At 42.4% G+C, this 25,460-nt stretch overlaps 1 protein-coding gene across 2 annotated transcripts in view; it reads left to right on the forward strand.

Moving 5' to 3' along the window:
* LOC143025573 (uncharacterized) overlaps window positions 1-22,733 on the forward strand; it is a 53,970-nt gene extending 31,237 nt beyond the window's left edge. For both annotated transcript variants that reach the window (XM_076185458.1, XM_076185457.1), the window contains exons 19-31: window positions 319-501; window positions 1,978-2,180; window positions 2,679-2,832; window positions 3,451-3,554; window positions 4,748-4,928; window positions 10,098-10,197; window positions 10,790-11,007; window positions 11,669-11,841; window positions 14,065-14,167; window positions 15,909-16,054; window positions 18,924-19,157; window positions 19,730-19,837; window positions 22,381-22,733. In XM_076185458.1, the coding sequence (XP_076041573.1) occupies window positions 319-501; window positions 1,978-2,180; window positions 2,679-2,832; window positions 3,451-3,554; window positions 4,748-4,928; window positions 10,098-10,197; window positions 10,790-11,007; window positions 11,669-11,841; window positions 14,065-14,167; window positions 15,909-16,054; window positions 18,924-19,157; window positions 19,730-19,837; window positions 22,381-22,494 (2,021 nt within the window). In that variant the 3' untranslated portion in view covers window positions 22,495-22,733. The remainder of the gene's footprint in view (window positions 1-318; window positions 502-1,977; window positions 2,181-2,678; window positions 2,833-3,450; window positions 3,555-4,747; window positions 4,929-10,097; window positions 10,198-10,789; window positions 11,008-11,668; window positions 11,842-14,064; window positions 14,168-15,908; window positions 16,055-18,923; window positions 19,158-19,729; window positions 19,838-22,380) is intronic.
* The last annotated feature ends 2,727 nt before the right edge of the window (window positions 22,734-25,460 follow it).

The raw sequence follows: 25,460 nt of genomic DNA on the forward strand, positions 1-25,460 counted from the left end.
CCAGTCACCATGCTCATGCGGGGTGTGGAGCACTGAGTATTGGACAAACTCCAATAACCTAACCTAACCCGAAGGGGGATTGCCCAAGGGATATATATGTATATATATATATATATATATATATATATATCTATATATATATATATATATATATATATATATATATATATATATATATATATATATATATAGATATGATATGATATATATATATCTATTTTTTTTTTTTCTTTCTTTGTTTTTTTTAATCTGGACCCCATGAAGAACTTGTTCTTATGCAGTTTTGGTCATCCTTGACATCCGGCTCTCCTGTTGCAGGTCTGATGTTCATCTACTCCCGCCCGGAGGAAGGCCTGTCCCTGCAGGGCTTCGAAGAGGACACGGCCAAGCCCGTCACGGCCACCTACACCGCCTCCTGCTGCGTCACCCACGTGGACATCGTGGGCGTCGACGCCATGGGCAACGTCGCCAAGTGCAGCTTCGACACGGGCGGTCTTGTAGGTGAGTCTTCCGCTGTGTCTAATACGTCGAGCTCAAAGTGGCGCCGCGGCGTCTAACATTGCCAGCTCGAGGTGACCCTACGTCTAATACGGCGGAATCGAAGTCCCACTGCGTCTAATAAGGCGGACTTGAGGTCACCCTTTGTCTTATACAGCGGACTCGAAATCTCCCTTCCGTCTAATACAGCGAGTTCGAAGTACCTCAGCATCTAATACGGCGAACTCGAAGTCCCGGTGCGTTTGATGAGACGGACTCGAGATCCCAGTGCGTTATTTATGACAGGAAAGTGTGTAGATCCTGTTGTGGATGACCTCAGATGACCTGTCGGAACCTGGGTCTCCAGCTATGGCGCCGATCGATTGAGGATCCTGTCAGGTTGGAGAGTTTGATTTATGGTTGAATAATAAAATCGTCTGGCGGCGGCAGCGATGAAATAATACAGGGTGTCATGGCAAGCCGGAGGTGTCATTATCAGCCCGATTGAATCGCATGGCACTAGCCAGAATAAATATAATAAATCAGATAAAAGTCTTGAAGAGGTCTCAGTAGTGACTGGACTGAAAGGAACCCCACGACCCGGCCCTAGACACTTGTGACCCACTGTACGACCACTAGTGTTGTGAAGGCCTATGCGTCGTAGGTCGTTCACAAAAAAAACAAAAACGTCTCATATCGTTTTCTTAAGACGTCATGGAGGTATATGACGTCATTCTTAGATGTGACGTCATGTATTATGACGTCACTGTTTTGACAACTTTTCCCTCATGATTTCATCAGGCGACGTGACGTCATCGATGTCGTCGCAAAATAATTCCCGTTCAAACAGAAAAGTTGGGGTGAAATGGATCCGCCTAGAGAATTTTTTCTCTTTTACCCGATCAGATGGTCTTGCATCAGCTCCTGTGACGTCACATTGACGTCACGTCGTCTGAGGGATCCACAAAAAACGGGAGAGGGTCGATGGCGCATCAGTACCTAGAATACCAAATCAATCCTTTGCTTCAGTTTCTCTCTTGCCCCGCGGCGGCTCTCCCAGAGTAATAGGCAGAACAACACACGGTCTGGAGACCGGTCGTCGGAGAGGAACATCTCCCTGACGCTTTTCTTCAGAAGCCTTCAACATTCTGTTTTCGGGGCTGACATTCGATTCCCGGACTGGACCCCACGTTTTTTTTTTTTCAACTGTTTTTCCTCCACCTTTTACATATAAGGAGAACTGACAACCGGTGACTGATCCCTTCTTCCCAATACTATGAGCCTGTGACATCGCAGTCCCTCACCAATACAGCACAGACAAAAGTTCAAGGTTTCTCCCAAGAGAGATCTATGGAAGGACCGTTGGCACCCACTGTGGGCCTGCGGGTTTCCGGTTTCTGGAGCTACAGTTGTTATCTATTACTATAAAAAAGGAAGAATAGTTTTTATTAATACAAAAAAAGAAACATTAACTCTTGATCATCTATTTCTGGGTTCCAGACATCACCACTACAGAAGCTCCTGTCACAGATATGACAACCACGACCCCTGGAGGCGTGGTCACCTACCCGCCCTCGGACTTCGTGGTTTACTTCGAGGCCGAGAACGTGGGTCAGACCTGGGCCTTGCTCAAGTGGGAGGTGGTGAGCACGGAGAACGTGCACAAGTACTCCATCTACATCGACGAGGATTTGACGCATGACGTAAGTTGGTCAGTTCGTGGGCGACATCGAGAGGTCTTTGCCTCTGTCTTCGGCTTCTTCCTTTTCTTCTTCGACCATCTGAAGTTTCTTCACAAAGACTCGTAATCTGAGACCCTTGTAAAAAAAATTTGGTTTTATGAAACAGCATCTCATAAGTATTATCATTCCTGGGGAGTGGCGTGAGTCTCCTAGCGAAATGGAATTTTCTCTCAGTTCGGGAATAAAAATAGAAGTTAGCCAGAATAGAATTCTTAAGTGTGACGACATTTTTTTTTTAATCATCAATAGTTGACAAAAAATAGTACTTAGGTTACTCCATTTCCTTTTTTTTGAAGTCTACCACCCTCCAATTCCATCAACCTCCGGTGCTCTACCCAGACTCAGCATCAGCCCCCTCTTCCTCTCTCCCAGAGTGCGTAGCACCCTCTTCCCCCCCCCCACACCATCCACTGTTCCTTCTCCTCCTCCTACTCCTCCTTTTTCTCCTCCTGCTTACAGACGAGGTGTCCGTCCAAGGTGTGTCACGAGAACATCACGTACCTGACGCCGTGCACGAAGCACAACTTTGTCCTGACGCCGTATCTGCTCAACGACGCCGGGAAGCCTGTCGCCGATATTCCAGTCCCGGCCCGCGTCACTACTCTCTCTTCAGGTGCTCTCTCACTTTCACTCTCTCTCTCTCCCCCCCCCTCTCTCTCTCTCTCAGCTGCACGACGTTCGGAAGGTCGGCAACATCAAGTGACCCCGGACCTGTATGTTTCTTTGTTGGGTTCGGGTCTTTCGTGACGTCACGTCCTGTCCTGTTGCGACATCATGTCGTGTTCCGTCACGTCCTATCATGTCACATTCCGTCACCCCCAGACTTGTAGTTCGAAAGACTACGAACAATTTAAACAGACGTTTTCTAAACAGGAATTCATCTTACACATAATCTGTTCCATTAATCGTTTGTATATCTCTTGCTCTTCGTTTGGGACCCATAATGGTTTGGTATTTGTTTAAAAAAAAAGTGAATTAGGAAGATAAAAACGAAGATAAGTGTTATGATGACAAGGGTCGATTTTTACCACTTCTAAGTATTAATGACCTTGATTTTTTTTCTTTCTTTTTGACATGATATCACTGATCAACCCTTCCAGTTTTCCCCCCGTTAGCCTACAATGGAACCATGAATTACTTCCCAAAGCGAGGCTGAGGTCCTCATAACCACAGTGTGAGAACCTGGAACTGACTCCTCTCTCTCTTCTCCTCTCTCCTCCGGAACTGACAGTCCCCGGCCAGCCAAGCAATCCGGAGACAGACTACGCGGACGAGACGACGACAGTCATCTCGTGGAATAAGCCGGATCCTGCCGGATGTATCGATTACTACCAGGTAAGAAGACGGGGGTGAATGATGGGATGGTGGGTTGGGGGCTTTGGCCATCTGAATGGCCGACTTCCCATTTCGCCAAATCACGTTTACCCAAGAGCATAGACCCCCGAGGCTAATGCATATCTCCTTCCTAACCGAATGGAAAATTTCCTTTAAATGTATTTGCCGGTAATTCATCTCTTTACTACACCTAAGATGAATACCCTGTAAACAAAACGCAACAAATCATCTTCACGATAAGAACTCATTTACGTAACGGAAATCACACTACGCTCGAAGAGTGCGGTACAGATGCACTTGTTCAGATGAACGGGGATGAACGTGTCGACAGCGAGCGGGAATGTGAACGTAGGCGTCGATGATGACGTTCTTCGTTCGTAGGAAAACTGAACGAAAGTGTCTTACGCAAGCTCTGGCGAAAGTGAATTGTGCTTCCTGGTATATCAAGTGTGCGTGTTCTTCCTTTATGCGTCACTGTTTGTTGGTTGTGGGCGGAAGAGGAGGGGAGAGGGGAGGGAGGAAGGGGCGAGAGGAGGGAATGACGAGTCTGGGGGGGCGAGCGGGCGAAAGAAAAGATACGCAGCAGTTGCTAAAAGCCTTAATTAGTTTAATGAACGCCTGCTTTACTCGATTACTAAACCCACCAACCCAGTTATCATCAATGTTTAAACCTCTAAGCAACCACAAACATTTCTTGGTTTAAATGCGTATCTAGGAACCAACGACGGGTCCCTACAAGCGGTGGTCATGCGAGACGAACGTCAGAGAGGATCGTCTCCCTCCTACCCGTTTTCAAAACCCTCAGCACCCATCTGGAGGTGCAGCCCCAGGAGCTGATCCTCGGTCTCCGGACCAGGACCTTTCTCTTTTTCCATCAGCTTCGGCTTCGTTTTCTTTAACATGGTACATTAAGAGAGCAGACAACCGGCGACTGATCCCGACCGTTGTCAGCCATTGTGGGGCTGCGGGTTTCCAGTTAGTGAAATTAGATTAAATTAATTAATTCATTTATCTTCATTACTATATTTATGTATCTATTTATTTGTTTATCTAAGTATTCGTTTGTTTATATATTTATCTGTTTATTTCTTTATTAATTCATTCATGTAAGTGTCACTCGATGCGCGAAACTCTTGTCATAAGAAGCTGATCACATACACATAACTACCGAGTGTACCCAATGTCATTTTCAGGTATGCTACCGTGAGCTGGGAGACACAAGCCACTCCCCAGCATGCCGCACGGTACACCACGCCAATTACACTATGATGGGGCTCGAGCCTTGCACCATTTACCGAGTGTACATTTCTGCTGTTTCACCCAGAGGCCAGCACGGGAAGCCGCTTCTCTTCTACACCAACACTGGTGATTCAGGTAAATAGCAACATATCCAAGTCAAGGGGTCTCAGATCGGAAAGGGAATTCCCTCGACCCTCGTTCCCTAGGGAAGGAGTTCTCGGGTTACAGGGAGGAGGCAATTAGGGCCAGGAGTTTATACTGTTGGAATCATTTTATGTGAACTACATTCCTGTAAATTCTACCTTTTTCTTCAGGGCATGATTCTTATAAGTCTCATAATTTACAAGCAGTAAAACTAATATATCTAGCCTTTTAAGAAGAAGAAAATTTGTACTTGGAGAGGAGGAGAGGAGGTGAAATTCTGTCATGTAGTGGGAAGGATGCAGGGAACAAGAAAATGCGAGGCAGATATCTTTGGTGCGGCGCGGTGGGTGGGCAGCATCAAAAAGGCCCCGCGGCAGGAAAAAAAAAAATCGTTTTGTATTTCTCTCATTTGCATCTTCATCAACGCTTCTTATCTCTTGGATAGATTTCAGATTCTTCTTATCTGTCACAGTAGTTTATCTCAACCTTTCCTATTTTTATGGGTACTTTCTCTAGGCTAATTCTTGTGCCAAGGTCACACTGGATCTAGCAAACATCACTGATTTGGGAAGTTCCAGCCAGTGCTGCCAGGTGCAAGTAACCCTGCTTTAGGATAATTTGAGCACTATCAGGCTAACAGGGTAGAAATTTAAAAATTACTTATTTTAGGGTAATTTTACCACTGCAATGCCCACAAAAATTTAGCCATTTACTAACAGAGTGGAATAGACGTGGGGGGGGGGGAGTGATTTTGAACTGAAGTCCGTTTAAAGTTCGTCAGTAATTAACAAAAGTGAAAATCAGAAGTTACGTACTTTAGTGGTCGGGTAACTGCATCATTTCACACATGCCACTGTATTAAGAGAATCTTGTAAAACTTAGGCTATCTTGAATTTTATATTGAGAAAGCATCGCAGTTTCTACAGATTTAATCTCACTGATCCATTGTTTCAATTTGTCATAGCAATAAGTCCTCAGTGTATTTTGAGGAAAACCATCCCTTCCATTGCCCCATTAGCATCAGTTTTCAAATTTTGACTCTGAGAGTGACTTATACATCATTGGCACTGAGTAGCATTCCTATGGAACACAGAAATGAAGTTAAGAGCGACACTTTTTTTTTTTTTTTAATTTGGATGAAAGTAAAGAACACGAAGAAAGGTGATGGCGGGAAACTTCATGACAAAATTATTATGCTTGCCTCATTCAAGCGCCAGTGAAGATTGTGTTTTCTCAAATTAATCTTTTGGAAACAAAAATAAGAAATTCCCTGGACACACGTTAATTGAAATTATTCATGCTAAAAGAACATTTGAAAATTCAACATCAGACAATTTCGAAGTACATGAACACACGTAAATCTGATAACCAAATTTATGGCAACATGAGTGGATAGCCGAAGTACACGTGAGCACTACACTTTACATTATTTTATTACTGTACACTTTGATAATATTCTTATATATACATACATATATATGATCTTGATGAATAAATGATTAACAAACGGTAATTCTAGCCCAAATAGAGTAATGTTAAGGCTGAATTTAAAATAAAATAAGCAACTCGACCAGGCAAAACTGGTTCCAGCAACCAGTTGAATTCGACGTTCTGGTCGGTCACGTGCGCAGGTAATTGTGTTACCAGAAGGAAGACAACAAAACGTAAACACGCAAGACGTGGATTCCGGATACATTGAATTTCTGCCATTGTTGTCTGTTTATTTGTGTATGTGTGTGGTAAGGGAAGGATGGCCATTTCAGCTCAAAAAAAATGTCAAGAAGTTTATGGCGCGCATTTCAGTAATGGCGCGCAAATCATGCCTCTTCTGCCCTATAGGGAAGTACCTTCCACGGATTCGTAGTTCCATGACAATTTTGTCCTCTTAAGTCCTTTCCATGAGAACGAGGAGATCGTCAAGGACTACGAAGTTCTAGCTGTAGGTGATCACTGTAACTGCAGTGTTAGACCACGCAATATGACAATAGACATTTCTCTTCGTTCTACTACCGTTTCAATAAAATTAATAGATAAATTGATCAATTAATTAGTAGGCAAATAAACATAAAAATAAGTAAATGAGATAATATTGATAATAGTAATCATAAATAAAACTTAACTGAAAAATAAAATAATTTGTTTTTCATGATCTCTGAATATTTTCTGAATGTGGTCATAAAGGCTGCTTACTCCAACGGTTGTAAATTTTGGTCTCTACCGAGATAAAGTGAGCAGGCTTTATTAGGTTCTCGTTGTCCTACACCGGGGAGATAATGGAACTATTTTCCTGATAGATTCAGTTACCGAGTTTCACAATACTTTCTGTCCTGACATATGCCACATCGTAATGGTACGCCATATTCCATTTTCTCTACGGAGAAGCATTTTGTTGATCCCCCGGTTTGTTCTAGCTAGGTAGTCTTCCCGCTCTTGTATAAAAAAGAAAATGGAAAGGGAAAAAAAAAATCTCCGGCTGACGTAGTAAACCGAGACTGATGAGGCACAGAGGATCAATTTGCATTAAACCCTTCAATACAGTAACCACATATATTTCTTCTTCTTTTTTCTTCATTCTTGGCCTGATGACTTTATTCACTCAAAGGTAAGGGTGGGGGTGAGGGAGAACTCGGAAGAAAACGGGGTCCATATCTTGCTCCTCTTTCCTCCCACTGAACCGAGTAAAAAATTAGCCTAAAAGTAAAAATCCAAAATAGTTCACCATGTTGAAAAAGAAGAAGAGGGGGAGGGTGGGAGGAAGGGGGAGCATGTCGACCGACAAGGAGTATGGCCATTTAATTAAACACTGGAGCCTCTCTCTCCTTTCCCTCTCTCTCTCTTTTCCCCTCCCTCTTTCTTCCCTTCCCCCTCTCTCTCTTCCCCTTTCCCCCACCTCTCTCTCTCTCTCTCTCTCTCTGCCCCTCCTCTCTCTTATTCTCTCTATCGACCCGAGTGCCGCCCACGCCCATCATTCTTTCTGGCCCCGCCTGACGCCCACGACGCGGGTTTGCAAGTGTTGCGTGCGCGCGCGCGCGCGTCTGTGTGTGAGTGGGCGTATACACATACGAACGGGCTGTACGTGCATGTGTACATACACATGTGTACATGGACAAACACATGATAATTTTATACTCAGAGTTTACCCGCAACCCCAAAGTGGCTGACAACGATCCTCTCTTAACTTGATTTATGTGAATGAAGTTGGTGAGAACAATCGAGGTTGGTAAGAGATATTGGGCCCAAAACGGATACCGAATGCCAGCCCCTCAAGTCTGCACCTCTAAATGGAGGCGAGGGTATGGGTAACTATAGTGGAGGCTAGCGAGGTGGGAGATGCTCCTCTTCGACGTCATTATTACCTTGAGTTTCCTTGGCTGGAATCCCACAACCCCACAGCGGCCGGTAACGATCCTCGTGCCCTCCCATGTGCGAAAACGAGGAGAAAATTCAGGATAACAACCCCGAGGGGCTGGCACTCGATGAGCTTCAATCATTCTATGCGTCTCCACATAAGGAAAGCTTCGACAACCGGAGACAGATCACCTCGTCCTCATCCCCCTCTTGCCGGCCGGTGACAGAAAGCAACCCACAGCACTGACAGCAATCTAACGTTTCTTCCTGGAGAGATCTATTACCGGGCTCCTGGTTTCCAGTTAGCTAAACCGGAGGAATCACACACACACATACAAGTACACACACACAAACACACACACAATTACACACACACACACACAATTACACACACACAATTACACACACACACAATTACACACACACACACACATAAGCACATGCAAATATATATTCAGTACGTATCTGTGAGAGGGAACACTCGCTTCCTAAGGCCGAAGGGAAAGGTCGATGGAGAGAGAGGGAGAGGGAGAGAGAGATATGGCCCTGTCTCCGGTCTCTAGTCCCCGGCGGCGTCGGGTGCAGTGGGACCCCGGAACCCGGGTCCCCCCCCCCCCCCCAGAGTCCGGGAGGGCCTGAGTCCGCGGACGCGAGGCGAAGGTCGCGCCGGATGTCTGATGCGAACCACACGACCTTCTTTCGAGTCGCTCACAACCGAAGCTTCCTCCAAGACGAGGAGGATTTTCTGGTGTTAGGAAAGAAAATAATTGTTATGATAATCAGATAATTTCTGTCATCGTGGCAGAGGTGGGCCGAATCCCATCAACACCGTAACGTATTTGAATTATTTTGTTTTGGCGAAGGACCTCGAGCGATTTTTATCCATCTGAGTGTTCGAATTAGCCGTGAACGGGATCGTGGTCGGCTGTGGCTTCCCTCAGACCGGATACGCCTCCTCCATCTACTCACGACTGAAGTCCTTCACCAGAATAAATTTCATCAAGTCTGTCGCGACGGCACCCTTGTAGCTGCCGCCAGCCGATTCTATTCAACTGAGGGTGGTGAGAGATGGCGCGGGACTCTTTGTATGATTTGTTTTTGGGAAACGCCAGACTATGGTGTGATAAGCTGAGGAAAGCCCCTCCCCCCCCCGAAGGATTATAATTGGGATCTCAAGCACCCCAACCCTCGTTCAAGACTTGGGTCCGCCTCCCCTTTTGGCTGTCAGACCCTTTTGCTACGCAGAGGGGGAGGGGAGTGTGTTTCCTTAAGTAAATAAAATCACCTGGCGACAGCAAGAACAAAGGTAGACGTCGTTGACTTCAGTTTCTCGAACTCGCTAAGTTCAGCAGCTCCCCAGTGTTTGTTAACTTATCTATTTCTGTTTTCAGCTTTCCTATTGATGCCGTGGGTCTTTCGCTCTCTCGTTCTATTTTCTCTTCTTTGGAATTGTTATCTGCAGAAGAGTTTTCATTTTCCTGGTCCTCTTTGTGTTTTTCCATCAGTCGCGTCGCCGTTGGATTTTGTAACAAGAGTCCAATTTTCAACTCACCCAGAAATATTTCTTTCGCCCTGTCTTCAGAAGGTAGATAGACGAGATAGAGAAGTTTACAAGAGTGATGTGGCAGAGTTTGGTAAAGTCATGCTACATGGAACTGCCTAGTGTAGGTCTCATAATCTCTTGCAGTCTCTTTGATTTTCATTTTCTTATGTTAAAAATTTGAGAGGCCTGTGTTCATCGATGAACTATGAATGACTGACCGAATGATTGACTGACTGGTTGATTATAATTTATTATTTTTCTCTTTGCAGCCCCAGGAGCTCCTCAGCACGTGACTGTGTCCCAGGTCTCAATCCACACCATCAACGTCACTTGGGACGAGCCAATTGTCAAGGCACAATGCGTTGACAGGTTCGTATAAGGTTACCCGTGGTTCTCGTATTGTGTCATTTCAAGATGCGTAGATAAAAGATATGAGGGTTATGCGTGTACGGCTGTGCGTTGGTTAGACTAGCCTGGAGGAGGCTTGGGAAAAAAATCTGACAGATCAATGAAATGCTTTGGATATGTCGAAGGTAACAATACGAGTCTTGCCAAAAATCCGAGACGAAGAATAAGAGAAAGAAGTCAGTGTATCGATAGGAAATCCTTTACGGAAATTTCACTATCAGAAAGAAATTCATGAGCAGAAAGATGTTTCATACTGTCCCTGTTGAAGAGAGATTTAGAAGAAAAGATAAAACAAAGCAATGGATGGTAGTCCGTTGACTGAGTGGGGCCACTTTTCTTTGGGAGAGGTTAAACGTATGTACACGCCCACCATGAAAGGTTAGATCGAATTGATAAACAGAGACGAAGTAGTTAACGTGAGCGGGGAGCCAGCACAGAAGCACATTTTTCAAGAACGACAGAGAAGGAAGGGAAGAGGGGTGGGTTACACGTAGACCGAAAACCTCTTTCACTTCGTTTTCTTCCCAATACTAAACGTCTTCTCCCCTCCCAGGTACATGATCTCCTACGGGAAGGCGAAGGAATCTGGAAGAAGTTTCGTCCAGGAGTCACAGGTCCGGCCGATCGCTACCAATGCGCAGGAGCCAGAGCACCACGCCAGCGTGCAGGACCTCAAGGGATGCACGAACTACACGGTCGATGTGTCCGCCGTCTCTAAAACCGGTCTTCCGGGAGCTCTCGTCAGGACTTGGGCTCGGACTCTTGAGTCAGGTAGGGACGGGGCGGGGCATGGGACCGGGTTTGTTTATGGTTTTCTGTTGCCCACTGGCTGCGTTTGTTACTTCCTGATTTCAAGAATAAATTCATTTTATTTATAAACTGATATGCCTACTTTTAGGCAATGGAGGGTTACGTTTAAATGATAAAAAAAAACGAGAATGTACATTTTAAAATTGCATCTGTGGCCAGTAGATAGCGCTGGTTGATATATTTTTGTATACGTTATATATCGTCAACCTCATAAAGATAGTGCCTATGTATTTTTCCAACTTTACGGGAAATTGAGAAAACTTCCTAATCTTTCGGTTTTATAAATTGACGTAACGTTACTTATTACATAGTTTCAACCTACTCAGACATTTTGATTTGACATTGGCAATTGTACAACTAGGAACGCCACACGATAAAGAACTGATTCAGGCAAAAAACCCAGAAATCAGCGAAAAAGGATTTAAGTAATTTCATTGTGAGGGGACGATATGTAGATATGTTTTTTAATCTATATATCACTTCGTTTATCTGATATAAACCGCCCTGTCCCCCCACCCTACCTCACCCCTTTCCTCTACACCCCACCGCGGTTAATGGGAGTAACTCCGGAAGCGTTGTTGTTGTTGAAACTTTTTCATCCTCTTGTCCTTCGCACCCGAAGACCCACCGGACGTTGCGTGGGTCAGCGCCAGCGCCCCGGACGAGTCGAGCGTCGTGGCCACGTGGGCCGAGTCGGAACACATGGAGTGTGTAGACCATTACCTCGCTTGCATCTTCGACCCCGACCTTGAGGAGTACTGCCACAAGACCCTGGAGCACAAATATGTTTTCACGGTGAGTCTTCCTGGTGCAGACGAGTTCGAGTCCGCACCAGTTCGGGGACCGGGGTGGAGGTGGTGGTGTTCGGGGATTGGGGGTGATATTCGGATGTCCGTAGCTTTTGGATCATGTCGCTTGTCTACCCCCCTGCGTGGTTGGAAACCCGAGTATTTAAGGCAAAGGTGGCAGCTAAGCTCATGGGGTGATCTGAAGTTTTCCCCTCGCTTTGGTGACTTGAAAAATATACTTATTCTTAATAGTTCTTCCTGTGCCGTTCGAAATTCGTAGTACTTGAAAAGTGGTTCGAAATTCGTAGTACTTTAAAAGTGAAACAAGGTTACAAGGAAATTGTAGTCAATGTTGTCTTGGTGCGCGCGAAATTTGTGTTTTGTCAGTTTCTTACTGTTGCAAAATGGGATCAGCACAAAAGTCCAAAAGAAACACAATATAAACTGATACAAAGATACCTTGGGCGCTGTCCGGGGACCGAGTGTCATCCCCTCAGGGTTGCACTTCCAGATGGAGGTGAGGATATTGACGGGTTTAGAAAACGAACTGTGGGGAGATCATCCTCTCTGACGTCCGTCTCGTGGGTCCTCTGCCACTATTTGTAGAATTCTGTCAATGGTCCATAGGTATTCTGAAACGAGGACAGTCATCTGCAGATTATAAATGATTAGAATATTCCTCAGTTCCTTTTAGGACGCCACAGAGTAAAAATGAATAGATTAATGAATAAATAAATAAAGGAATGAATATATAGATACTTTTCTAAATAAATAATTAGATAACTAGATATGTAAATGAATGAATATATAAATAAATGAATGAATAAATGGATAATCTTATAAATAAATAACTAGATAATTAAATAAGTAAATGAATAAATAGATGTATAAACAAAATAAATGGATCAATAAATGAAAATATAAATTAATAAATATATCAATGAATTAATAAATTAATAATGTGATAGATAAATGGATATATGAATAAATAGATAAGAGTAGATAAATGAATATGTAAATAAATAGAACGAATAAATAGATAACTGAGTAGATAAATGAATAATATAAATAGAATAATTGATTAAATAGTAAATTAAATAGAATAGATAAAAACCCTGTGGTTGTCCTTCTTCGTCAACGTTCAACTCCACTTGTCAGAATGTCTCCTTCTTTCCCATTAATATTCATACCTTTCCTTAATGAACGGTCAGGAGCTACCCTCGGGCGAGGCTGCACATACCTTGGGTGAAATCGAATCTCTGTCTCGCTCCTCTTTCAGCCTCGATTGTTCTTTTGTCTCTTTCCAATGGACATACATCCTCATCACTGGCGTAGATACTCTGTAGGAACCTTACGATGCGTTCGTTTCCACTTCGTTTAGGTTGTTATGGAATGTAGTTTAACAGCGTTTCTATCCCCGTGGAAAATCTCGAGCTGGAAGCCCACTTAAAGTATAGTTTATTATTGTCCTTACCTCTACCATCTTCGTGGTAGAAGGGACGAAACAGAATCGAATCGAACAAATTGATCAGTGAGAAGCAGATTAGAAGAGGAAAAGAAAGATGGATCGTATAGAAGAAACTATTCGGAAAGGTAGACGCCCCAAACAGGACAAACGAAGATTGGCTTTAGAGGAGTGTTTCCCAACCTGGAGTTCTGAAATCAGTGATGTATACATACTACACTTTCCTTTGTCCTTCTGGTAATAAGATATTAGTTAGGGGGCGCTGGACTGCACAGACCTGACTACAGGGCGTGCGAGGTCGGAAAAAGTTGGGAAATGCTGCTTTGGAGACAGGAAAATTATCTCTTTTACAGGATAGTGGTATTTACTATCAAATCCAAAGATAGGTTAGTTGTAATAAGATAATTTTACTCGCAGTTGAACAAAGAGAAGGATTTTGATTATTCATCACCCTCTTTGTTTGTTTTCAGCCATTTCGTATACCACTTAATGCATGCATTTATGATATAAAGCTTAACATTAATTTATAATATAAAGCTTAACATTAATTTATAATATAAAGCTTAACATTAATATTCCTGCTTTGTCAACAATAGCAAAACATAGATAAGTATTGATATATCATTAACTGAATCTCAAAGTTTGGTTAGTATTTTGAATTTCCAATCTCTCTGTCATTATACTAATTGCCCCTCATTATTTTCCCGTTGTATTTGCTTTCCCTCTTTCACACACTCACCGTGGAACTCTCCTACGGCTCCGCAGGACCTGATGCCGTGCGCCGATTACCAAGTGGCTATTAAGGGAGTAACCCCGGAGGGGGCGGAAGGAAACCGTACCTTGGCCCTCACCAAGACCCACGACGTCGGTGAGTCGAGGAGGAAGTCATCGATTTATCTATTTATTTATTTATTTAAGGTGGAGGGAAGGTGGAGGTAGAATGTAGATTGAGAGAAGCGAGTAAATGCCTTGGTGGATTAAAGAGTGTAATGAGGAATAGACATTTGGGAATGAATGCTAGGAGGAGACTGTATGAAGGAGTGATTGTGCCAACAGCACTGTATGGGGCAGAAACATGGAACATAAGAGAGGAAGAGAGGAGTTCGAATGTGTTTGAGATGAGGTGTCTGAGAAGTATGATGGGGGTTACTAGGCTAGATAGAGTGAGAAATGAGGAGGTGAGGAGGAGAACAGGGGTGGAAAGGGAGTTGGGAGATAGGGTTGATGAAAGAGTATTAGGATGGTTTGGACACATGGAAAGAATGAGTGAAGAAAGACTAGTAAAAGAGGTATGGAAGGCAGATGTGGAGGGAGTGAACATGAGGGGACGTCCTAGGATGAGGTGGATGGATGGGGTAAAGGGGGCTTTGGGGAAGAGGGGAATGTCTGTTGAGGAAGGACGGGAGAGGACAGAAGACAGGGGTGAATGGAGAATGGTTGTATATGGATGATGTTGTGATGCATGAGGTGGAATGGGTGGGGGGATGGGGGGTGAGGTAGTATGTGTGAGCAAAATTTGACGCAGCCCGAAGGGATTTCTCCCCGTCTTCTCTTATGCAATGGGGGGACGGAGAGGGGGGGTCGCCGATTTAATGAAGCGGCCTTGCTGTGGATGTGCTGTGTCTTGCGACACTGCTTCTGACCCAGGGCAGTGGACAAGGTGCAGGGATGACCCGTCATCCAGGAGGTGCTAAGATGAGAGGGAGGGTGGAGGGGTGTGGAGTGTATTCAGGGATGGAATGGGTGGGAATGATTTTATGCCTTTTCCTTTTTGGCTACCTCCCTTGTAAGTGGGAAAAAGCCTTGGTATATGTATGTATGTATTAATTTGGGGGTGGGCTGAACTTAGTCGTTTATATTAGCTTCCATCGCCAGGGGATCTTATTCAGTAGAAGGACTACCCCTCTTCCCCCAGCCTAACGTGTTGATCACATTAGTACCCTGACACATCATATTTTTCGTTGTATCATACACTAGAATATTATTCATCTGAAAAGCGCCCCCCCCCCCGCCTTAGCATTACTTCAGTTTTCACTTGAGCGATAAAGGTCATGTGTCAGGCGACTTTATTCACCTGACGGACCCCCGCCTGAACGGTCATCCGGCCGTCCGACACCCCGATTGCATTCTTGAGGTCTTCCCGTCAGCTGAATATGGTCGCTTGGTCGTTCTTTAATCCGTTAAGCGTGTTGATTGGCGCTTCGTAACCGTCGCTGATTCGAATCACGCCCCTTTTCTAAAATCCAAAGGCTGTCACATCGTGCTTGTCCTAAGCTAAAATTCTATAAGGGAGCGCGAGGTGGGGGGGGGGGCAAGAAAGGACACTAACGGACACAGCAGAAACGCATAAGAAATAGATAAGAAAAAAATAAATGAATGAATCCGTGGTTACGATGGACGCTCTCTGCAGAATTTTTACTAGTTAGTACCAAATTATTTACTGTTCAGAGATGGGGACGACACCGTGGGTAAAGGGGAAGATCTTATTATTATCATTTCTATGAGAATCGAATGGTTTTGTTTTTGGCCTGACTTCAGGTGATCAGTTTCAAATTTCTTTTTCTCCTCATTGCCTCTACTTTACTATGGCCCACTGTTTTCTTTTTCAGTCACCAGCCCGCCCCGTGATCTGCAGGTGACGAAAGTGACGGCCCACTCAGCCGTCGTGACGTGCCTACCGCCGACTATGTACCCACGCTGCGTCAAGGAGTATGACCTCAACGTCTCCCCGTTGCTCACGAAAGCGCGGACGCAGGTAAAATTCACTAAACCCCCGCCCTCCTCCACCCCCTCTTCGGACACGTTTTCTGTTGTCTTTTATCTTTTCTTCTTTTTTACCTTACATTAATTATCATTATGTTTTTGTTTATTTCTTATTTTCGTTATTTTTCTTTTTTTTATGACAGTTCGAAATAAGTTTAATAAAATTCGCATTCGTCATATTACATTATTGTAGAGAATACATCCTAGTACCTCATCAAGTATTGAATATCTGATCTTTAGGCCTATCTTAGTAAACTTATTTTCTGTAGTGAAACAGTTTGGATATTATGTTCTGACCAACTCCAGATGACTGTTCATCTGAAAGCAGGACTGAGAACTGGAGGGTTTGAAATTATATTTGATTGTTCCACTGGATTCCGAGAAAAACAAAACACGATTTATGGCAACACTTCTGTCCCAGAGTTGTTGCCATAAAGTCACTTTTCTAAGAGTAGCTGTAACAGTCTAGTTACATAAGGACGTGTGCGCCATACAACGGAAAGGTAAAATGACCTCATCTTCACCGCAGCATTATTTTTATAACATCAGCATCACGGTGTGCTGTACACATTTCGGTTTTGGCTCATAATATGAGAATAACAAGAACAATAATAATGATAGTAATTCGGCATGTGAAAAATCCTCCCCCATTCAACTTAATTAGATTAAGCTGAGGGAGGTTAGTGGTTTCCAAAGTTTCGTAAGCTGCGGACCACTTCCCTTATTGTAAATACAATGGCGGGATAAATAAATAAAATATAGATAATAACGTAAATAGAATAAATATGAAATAAATAAAATTATAAATAATGATAAATATAACTATAATAGATTATAATGATAATAAATATGACTATGAAATAAGTAAAATATAGAATAGTTATGAAAAAATAATAAAATTGGCGAGCCTTCGCGGGAGTCGCGATAGAGTACTGAGGGCGCACCACTAGGTCAGTTTATTCGCCAATGCCTTCACTTTATATACTTTACATACACCCGGATTTGAAGTGGTATGTTGGAGATTACGAAAATATATATATAAATATTCATTCCATATAGCTGCCGTAGATTTGTACTTCACATTTTTTTGTACTCCCAGTACAGTTCATCTTATTATAACAGTTCACTTCAGGTGAGGTTAAGTCTACACTGCCTAGTGTAGGCCTTATGGTCTCCTTCATTCTTATGTTCTTACTGTTGAGGTCTTGGCCGCCTAAGTGCGCGTGTGTGTGTGTGTGCACGAGATATTCTTCATATGATCCAATGTTTATAGTAGTGATAATGATGATGATGATGGTGAATAGACTAATGATAATAGTAATACAGAAATAAAGGAAAATAAATACATTGTTTCACTCAGCCGAGAGGTTGATTTTGGAATGATGGGGCCCCAATCAATAGACTTCATATTCCGAGTTTGCCCCCCCCCACACCTCATTTGCATGAAATCGTCAAAACAAAATATATAAAGTGGTGTGTCAAAGCGAGTGATAAATTAGCTTAACAGTAGACATGAGAGAGATGAAGTACCAGTCACTTTTAATATTATCAGATGTGTTGTGGGTAGACTTGGTCAAGGAATTTATTGCCCCTATGGCGATGATTAATAGTCTGTCAAATTCCACCCGACAGGCTAGGCTCGGCACCGTTCGCGTCGGGTCGGCTCGGCTGGGGTCGGCTGGGCTCGGCCAACTTCGGGTTCATTCAAAATGCGTCCAATGTGTGTCACCCTTCAATGTTTAGTTCTCGTTAACGCTGGGAATTCCGTTTACATACGACCTTATGAAAAAGTGGCAGGTCGATAATTCGATGTAGTGGACACAGACTGTTTTTGGGGATGATAAAATACTTAGTCTTTTTTCATTTTTTTAGTCGTTACCCGCTTTGTTAACTATGAAAAAATAGGACATCGGGGATTTAAGACCGTATGTTCTTATTGCCTTAAAATATTATATTTTTGTCTATAATTTTATGAGGCCAGCTTTTGAATAAGAAAATAGTCTAAGGTTAGCTAGAACAAGAGATAAAAGTGTGACGACACTAGGCTGTAACTCGTTTGAATAATAAGATAAAATAGAAATATATAATACCCAGTAGAATAGCCTGACAACAGCCAGAATGAAGGGATGACATTCAGTACAGAATGAGTTGACTTTTTCACATGGGTGTCCGGAGGAAGGGAGGGGGGCAATTACCCTTGCTTAGACTTCCAGGGTGTGTTCGAAACTGCCGGTCGTCATGTAAAATTTCGTTAAAAGAGGGATCACATGAAGAATCGTCACCCCAGACTTCGACAGGGTGATAATTCTTCATGTGGGGTATCCTTGGGTGACAATTCTTCATCTGGGCCATCCTGGGTTTACGATTCTTCGTTTGTAGAAGTTGATGATAATAATCATAACCTTCATTCAACCTAGCCTAACCTAATCTTTATTCCACTGTTGATATTCGGCGTACTGGGGTGATAGTTCTTCAAGTGGGATCTCTGGGGTGACAGTTCTTCATGTCACCCATTCTAAGTTATATGGATTATCATTGCATGGTTGAAGGAATTCAAAATTAACTCACGTAGATAATATAGATATGTCCATGCGGCCAATTTGAAACGTGTATCTTGATATAATCCTATATCATTAACCATATATCTAATTATGCCCTACCACCAAAAATTCCTGCAGATGCCCCTGCTTTTTCAGTAATTTACAACTTTTAGTCTTTTATATTAGCTGTCAGTTGAGACATCCCCTGACTTCTCCGTGAATGAGCTTGACATGTTATTTCTTTTCTTGTGGATATACATCCCCCTTCCATCTCAGGGTTTTGTCTCCCAGCAACTAATCCAGTGTTCTTCATATTTTCAGAGCATCCAGTTTCGCCGAACTTTGAAGGAGGACCGTTACGAGGAGGAGATGACCGGTCTTGAAGCCTGCATGGACTTTGAGGTCAAGATGAGAGCCGTGACGCCTTCCAAGCTAACCAGTGGCTGGACCAAATCCACGTTCACCACGGAGGAAGACATCCCCTCTCCGCCCAGAAACGTGAAGGACCAACAGGTCACAAAGCATTCCGTCAGGCTTGTGTGGTTTGCTCCTGAGGTGAGGATAATGACTAATGAAAGAGATTCCGTGGAGACACACAAGTGGGGGTGGGGAAGAGAAAAGATGGAAGATGGGTGAAAAGGAGAACAAATAATAATTGCTTCATAGGAGTATCGACAGGTACCTAAGTGGTGGTCCCGTAAGACAGATGTACATGAGAATAGTTTTCTTGTCACCCATCTTTAGTGCTTATCAACATCCTCACCTCTATCTAGGGGTAACCCTGAGAGGCTGACACTTGGTCCCTGGACTGGGTCCAAAATCTTAATTACATTTCCTCCACCTTTTCACATAAAAGTTGAAAACTCATGACATCCAATTATGATAAATTGAAGAGTAAGAGACGAGTGTTGATAATATCCTGTATAGTATTAAGTAAATACAACTTGGTGAATAAACACACTAGTTTTTCATATATAGAAAGGTGTAATACTCAAACCTACAACTGAAGAATATTGGTTACATTACTGTTCCAAAGATCATGTATATTCATGATCACATAGGTTTGCTGGGAAAAACAGCTCTTTAAACTCTCAAAAGTTCTTGACTTCATCCACCTACACTTTCAGGAGAACCAGCACTGTGTTGCTCAATACCATGTTACCTGGACGAGTGGTGAAGATTCGGGCAGCCAGAACGTTGTGTATCCTGGAGGGGAGATGCCTCTTGAAATTATTGTAAGTTGCTATAAGCTTTAAGGTATTATGTTAATTGCTGTCTGGGGTATTGGCTGCAAGTTATTGTGGCAGAGTAGCATGCAATTGATACTTTAGGGTCTATATGGGTCACGCCTATGGACCAGAGCTACACATCATTTTGTCTGTGACAGAGGAAAACTCTGTTCATAGAGAAATGATGACACTTTTATACTACGACTGTCCCTCTGTTATGCTGTCCCCCAACCCCTTGTTACTGTCGTGTACCATTTCTCTGAATATTCATTTCCTTTTTTTGCCTACCCTGTGGTGGGGGAAGAGAATGCTACCACCAAGTCTTTCCACTTGAGTCGTAAGAGGCGACAAAAAATGGGACAGGACGGGTCGCCAAATTTATGAAGTGGCCTTGCTGTGGATGTGCTGTGTCTTGTGACACTGCTTCTGATCCAGGGCAGTGGACAGGATGCAGGGATGACCTGTCATCCAGGAGGTGCCAATATAAGAGGGAGGGTGGAGGGGAGTGGAATATGTCGGGAATGGAATGGGTGGGAGTGGTTTCTATGCATTTTTCTTTTTGGCTACCCCCCCCCCCATGTAAGGGGGAAAAAGCCTTTGGTATATGTATGTATGTTGAATGCAGCTTCTCGCACTGCACAGTGGGAATCCCCAAATTGGTGGAAAACTTTAAAGGACACCCTTGGACTGGGGTAGTGTTCTGTTCTACCAAATAGATTGGACTTTCTCACAAGGTGTTAAGATTAATTTTGTGTGTATATTCTTCCTGTTTAAGTCATAAGATTTACCTAGTTGTATTTACCTAGTTGTAATATACTGGAAGGGAGCTATGCTCGTGGTGACCCGTCTTTGTATCTCTGGATGACTGCGTGCAAATATCCAAAACAACAGTGCAATATTAACAAGCACTTTTCCAAAACAAGCTTCAAACCCACAACTCCAGAAAACAAGATAATCAGATCAAACCAGACACACAAGCTGTCCCACCTTTTTCCAACAAACATTGAATACATATTCCAAAAGGACATTTCTCTGTTGTAAGTGGACTGGCCAAGTCAAAGCATGCATCCAAAAACACTATTCATTGTCCCTCCCATTTTACCACCTCATGGATGAAAGATTATCCCTGGACCCTCCACCATAATGCCTGAGGCAAAGGCAGTGCAGCAAGATACAACACTTCCACAGCAGGGCCCGACAGGTAGAGCTAGTTTACTCCTACCACTTCATTATATAACAACACATGCAATGAAGCACACAAGTCTGTAACAGCTCTTATCCATCCTTCTCACCACATTACACAAGCATGACCTTCTAAATGGAATATATAATACACATACTAAAGTTAAATCTATTTACATATATACCAAGGGCTTTTTCCACCTTATATGGGAGGGAGCAAAGTCAAAGTCATGTACCCACCACCTTTGTTTCCCTCTTACCTTAGCTCCCCATCTCCTGCCCACTGCCCGGGTCAGAAGCAATGCAGCACAAGACACAGCACATCCTTAGTAGGGCTGCTTCACTTACACAGCAACCCCCTATCTGTCTCCTTATACAGAAAATAGAGAAGATGTGGAGAAATTCCTTCAGGTTGTATAAAAATTTCATCCATACACAACCATTCTTCACACACCCCTATCCCCTGCTTCGCTCAACAGACACTCCCCTCTTGCTCAAAGCCCTTTTCACCCCATCCGTCTTATCCTTGTTCATACCCTCAAGTTCACTTCATCCACCTCTGCCTTCCTCACCTCTTCTGCTAATCTTTCTTCACTCATTCTTTTCATGTGCCTAAACCAGCCTAATATTTCATCAGCCCTATCTGCCGGCTCCTTTTCCATTCATTCTCTCATTTCTCACTCTATCCAGCCTTATGACTCCTATAATACTTCTGACACTTCATCTCAAACACATTTACACTTCTTTCTGCCTCTCAAAATTATATTTTCGATAAACTGTACTATTGAAACACCTACAACCTGCCACATGTACCTCACTACTTATCTATACAAAAAAGTATAATTTGATCACAAAACAAGTACTCTGATTCTCTAGTATCAGACCAACTGAGACATCCCTCCCAGAACCATTGGCAAGGCTGCACTCAGGCTATCACCTAGCAATGAAAAAATATCAACACAGAATAGGCCTAACCATGGACTCAAACTGCACCAGGTGCAATTGCAACGCCTTGTACTGCTGTTCTACTTTCACCCCACCCAGACACAAACACATGATTTCTTCTTTGAGTGATTTGTGGTCCAATTCAGTGACTATTGCTGGTTACTTTGGCACAAGAGAGATCTGGGTCAACAGAGTGATTTAAAACAGCTTTGCTCTTACTCTTAACAGAAAGAGTAGAAGTAAGAATAGTTGGCTGCTATTCTTATTACTTTTGTAATGATTATGGGGCTACTGATTAATCTATTGCTATTCTCAACAGCAAGTGTTAATAATATAGGCTACATTTCTTACGACTGCTGTTATACTTTAATTACCATCACCATTATTACTATATATTTATTATATCTTTCTTTTTTTCTTAGGTGGACATCCTCGGGTTAAAGGAATGTACAGAATATGATTTCGAAATCTTCTCGTACACCCCATCTGTTGAGGTGGGAGGGATCGCTTCATATACAGTAAAGACATCATGCTAATCAATAATGTGTATGATTTTAAGCACTTGTGTTGTTTTATTTTTATACTGGATTGGAATGTATTCCTGAATTCTGTAAACTTGATGAATAACATTTTACATAAATGGATGTATATTTTCTATAAACTAGCTCCACTTTACTGTTAGTTATGACTGTATTTTTCTTAGAAATATTACAGTAGATTTAGGTCAGTTATTATAATAAACTATTTTTCACATCAATAAATTGTCATGCCCATATTTCTCTACTTATATTTTCCTACTGATATATAAGCTTCCATAACCTAATATACACATTCTTTTACTTTGAATTTTGAAGAAATAGGTACTGGTAAGTTTAAGTGTCAGAAAAACATGCAAACTTGTTTCTTTTACACAGGTCTGGACCTGCTGGTTCAATAGCTCCTATATTAAGGAATTCTATTGTGTATATACATATACCAAAGGCCTTTTCCCCCTTACAAGGGAGGTAGCCAAAGTCAAAAGGCATTGATCCATTCTCACGCATTTCATCCCCATACACTCCACTCCCATTCACTCTTTTCTTGGCTCCTCCTGGATGTTGGGGTCATCCCTGCATCTTGCCTGTTGCCCTGGGTCAGAAACAATGCAACAAGACACAGCACATCCACAGCAAGGCTGCTTGTGGATGAATTCCATTGTAGAAAAAAAAGTAAGAGAAACACAATAGTCACTACACAGTTTATTTATTGGGAAATCACAGTAATATAAACATAAAAAGTATCATCCTGTTCATCTAATCATGACCATTAGGAGCCTTATGATACACAGGAATACACAACACATCGTACTGCTTCACCTGTCCATTCATTCATTTCTCACCTCACCATGGCCTGGCAGGCTTTTGGAATTTTTGTTTTGTTTTATGACATTTTGATTTAGTCCAAATAGTCCTCAATTGAAGAACAGGGAAAACAAATGGGACTTATATTTGATTATACAAATGGTAATATTGCCTTGGCTGGTTCTCCCCTTTGTCCATATGAGAACATGACCTTTGACAGTGGACAAAATTTCAATGAGTATCGCATATATTGGGGAAACCTACAAAATATTAATCTAAGAGGCAAATACAATAAATTGTAATGGAAAAAAGAAAACAAAAAACAAAACAAAAAATAAACATAAGTTATTGACAAAGTAACAATCACTTTCACTCGTACAAATTGTACCCAATTCTGTACAAAATTGTACATACACTTATGATACATTTTTTCATTATCACACAGCTTTATACAAATCATTTTGTGACAAAAGAATATTGAGGAGGTTGTAAAGCATAATCGTATGGTAGTGTATGCGGTAAAATCTTTACAAGTATCATACAAAAAAGTAGGGTACCGACCCAAATGCAATATTTTGGAAGCAAAACAAATGCGAAAGGTATATATGCATGAAGGGCAAGTACTGGTACTACTGTAAGAGAATAGAAGCCTCAAGAAAACAACACTAGAAAATGGAGTAAGTTATTACCAATTACAGTGAAAACTGAGCGAATCCATTACAGATAATTAACAAAATATCACTTATCAAGGGACAGGACAGACTCCAAGTAGTTGAGAGCTGTAAGGGCATGAAATTAGACTACATGTTGAAGGTGAGGATATATGTTGAGTGTAAGGACCGATACAACATATCAAGCAGAAAGGTAGCTGACAGTGTATCAACATCAATGGAAGGTTAATGGGGATACATTTAGGATGCAGGATGATGAAAATATGACAAAGGGCGAGGCATGATGAAGCATGTCAAGAGTGAAAGGGGGGGAGGGGATCAAGGACAAGGGATTATGAAACATCAAAGGCGAGGGTTGACGAGACATGTCAGGGCAAGGGTTTGACTTCATCCTTCACCCTCCCGAGAGAGCATAACTGTACAAGGCAGCGGTAGAGCTGGAGAGGTTACTGCCATGATGGCCTCAACTCCACGGACACCAGCCCACTTGCAAACTCTTGGTTCTCCTTTAGGCTTTGGATGGCGCGTTGTCTTGGCACATCAATATTTTGATCATTGGATATCTCGACTTGTGCTCACAATATACTGCACACAAGTGTTGCTTGCAAATAAAAAAGTAATAATAATAATCATAATAATAATAATAAAAAAAAAAGGCTTTATTACATATAATGCACAAGGTGTAGAAAATGTGTTCTAATGTATATGACAACAAAGACAACAGCATTATAAACAGTGACAACTACATTCTTGTACACAAACGATCTTGTTGCTTTGAAAACCTGTCAACTGTTTATCATATCCACATCCCATCAGCAACAATGCACATGGGGTTAAAATACAGTAGAAGCTTGATATATCAGATTTCCCTTTAATGGAAAACTATTTGGTGAACTTGAGACCTCTAGTGTATGTTATATATGTAACATCTCTTGGAAGATAGGGAGGTGGTGGTTCACAAAGTGGAGGATTCTTCCACCTAGTGGACAGGGGTCTTGTTCAATCACAATCTACTATAATAACCTTACCTTCAAAATGAATCAAAGACCTTTCTCTGTTAGGTAGCCATAAAGGAATTAGTAGAGACACACTCACCCAAATGGAAATGTTTGCATTCAAAAATAAAGGGGATCAATAACATACTCTCCAGATTGTGATTTAATATATCTACCAATCTCAGCCTGGCTGAATCAATTAGCTAAATCAAGCTTCTACTGTATATTTAATAGTTGTTCCTTCTTACCCAGTTCCTCTCCAAGGATATGGAACATGGTAAATGATCTCCTTACTGATGTGGGATGAATCCCTTGAGGCTGGAATAGAAAGGTTTCTTGTCCTGCCTGGGTACCATTCTATGTCTTTCATCAATGACTTCCACAGTGACTTCCAATCTACCTCTATGTCTTCAGAGAGGCCCAGTGTGTTGAAACTGCACATTTTGGACTGGATTTCTGTCTATTATGAGCAGGACATGGACTAACTAATGACCAC

Source organism: Oratosquilla oratoria, chromosome 5, assembly GCF_046742065.1.
Source record: "Oratosquilla oratoria isolate Oo_2021 chromosome 5, ASM4674206v1, whole genome shotgun sequence".
Taxonomy (NCBI): Eukaryota; Metazoa; Arthropoda; class Malacostraca; order Stomatopoda; family Squillidae; genus Oratosquilla; species Oratosquilla oratoria.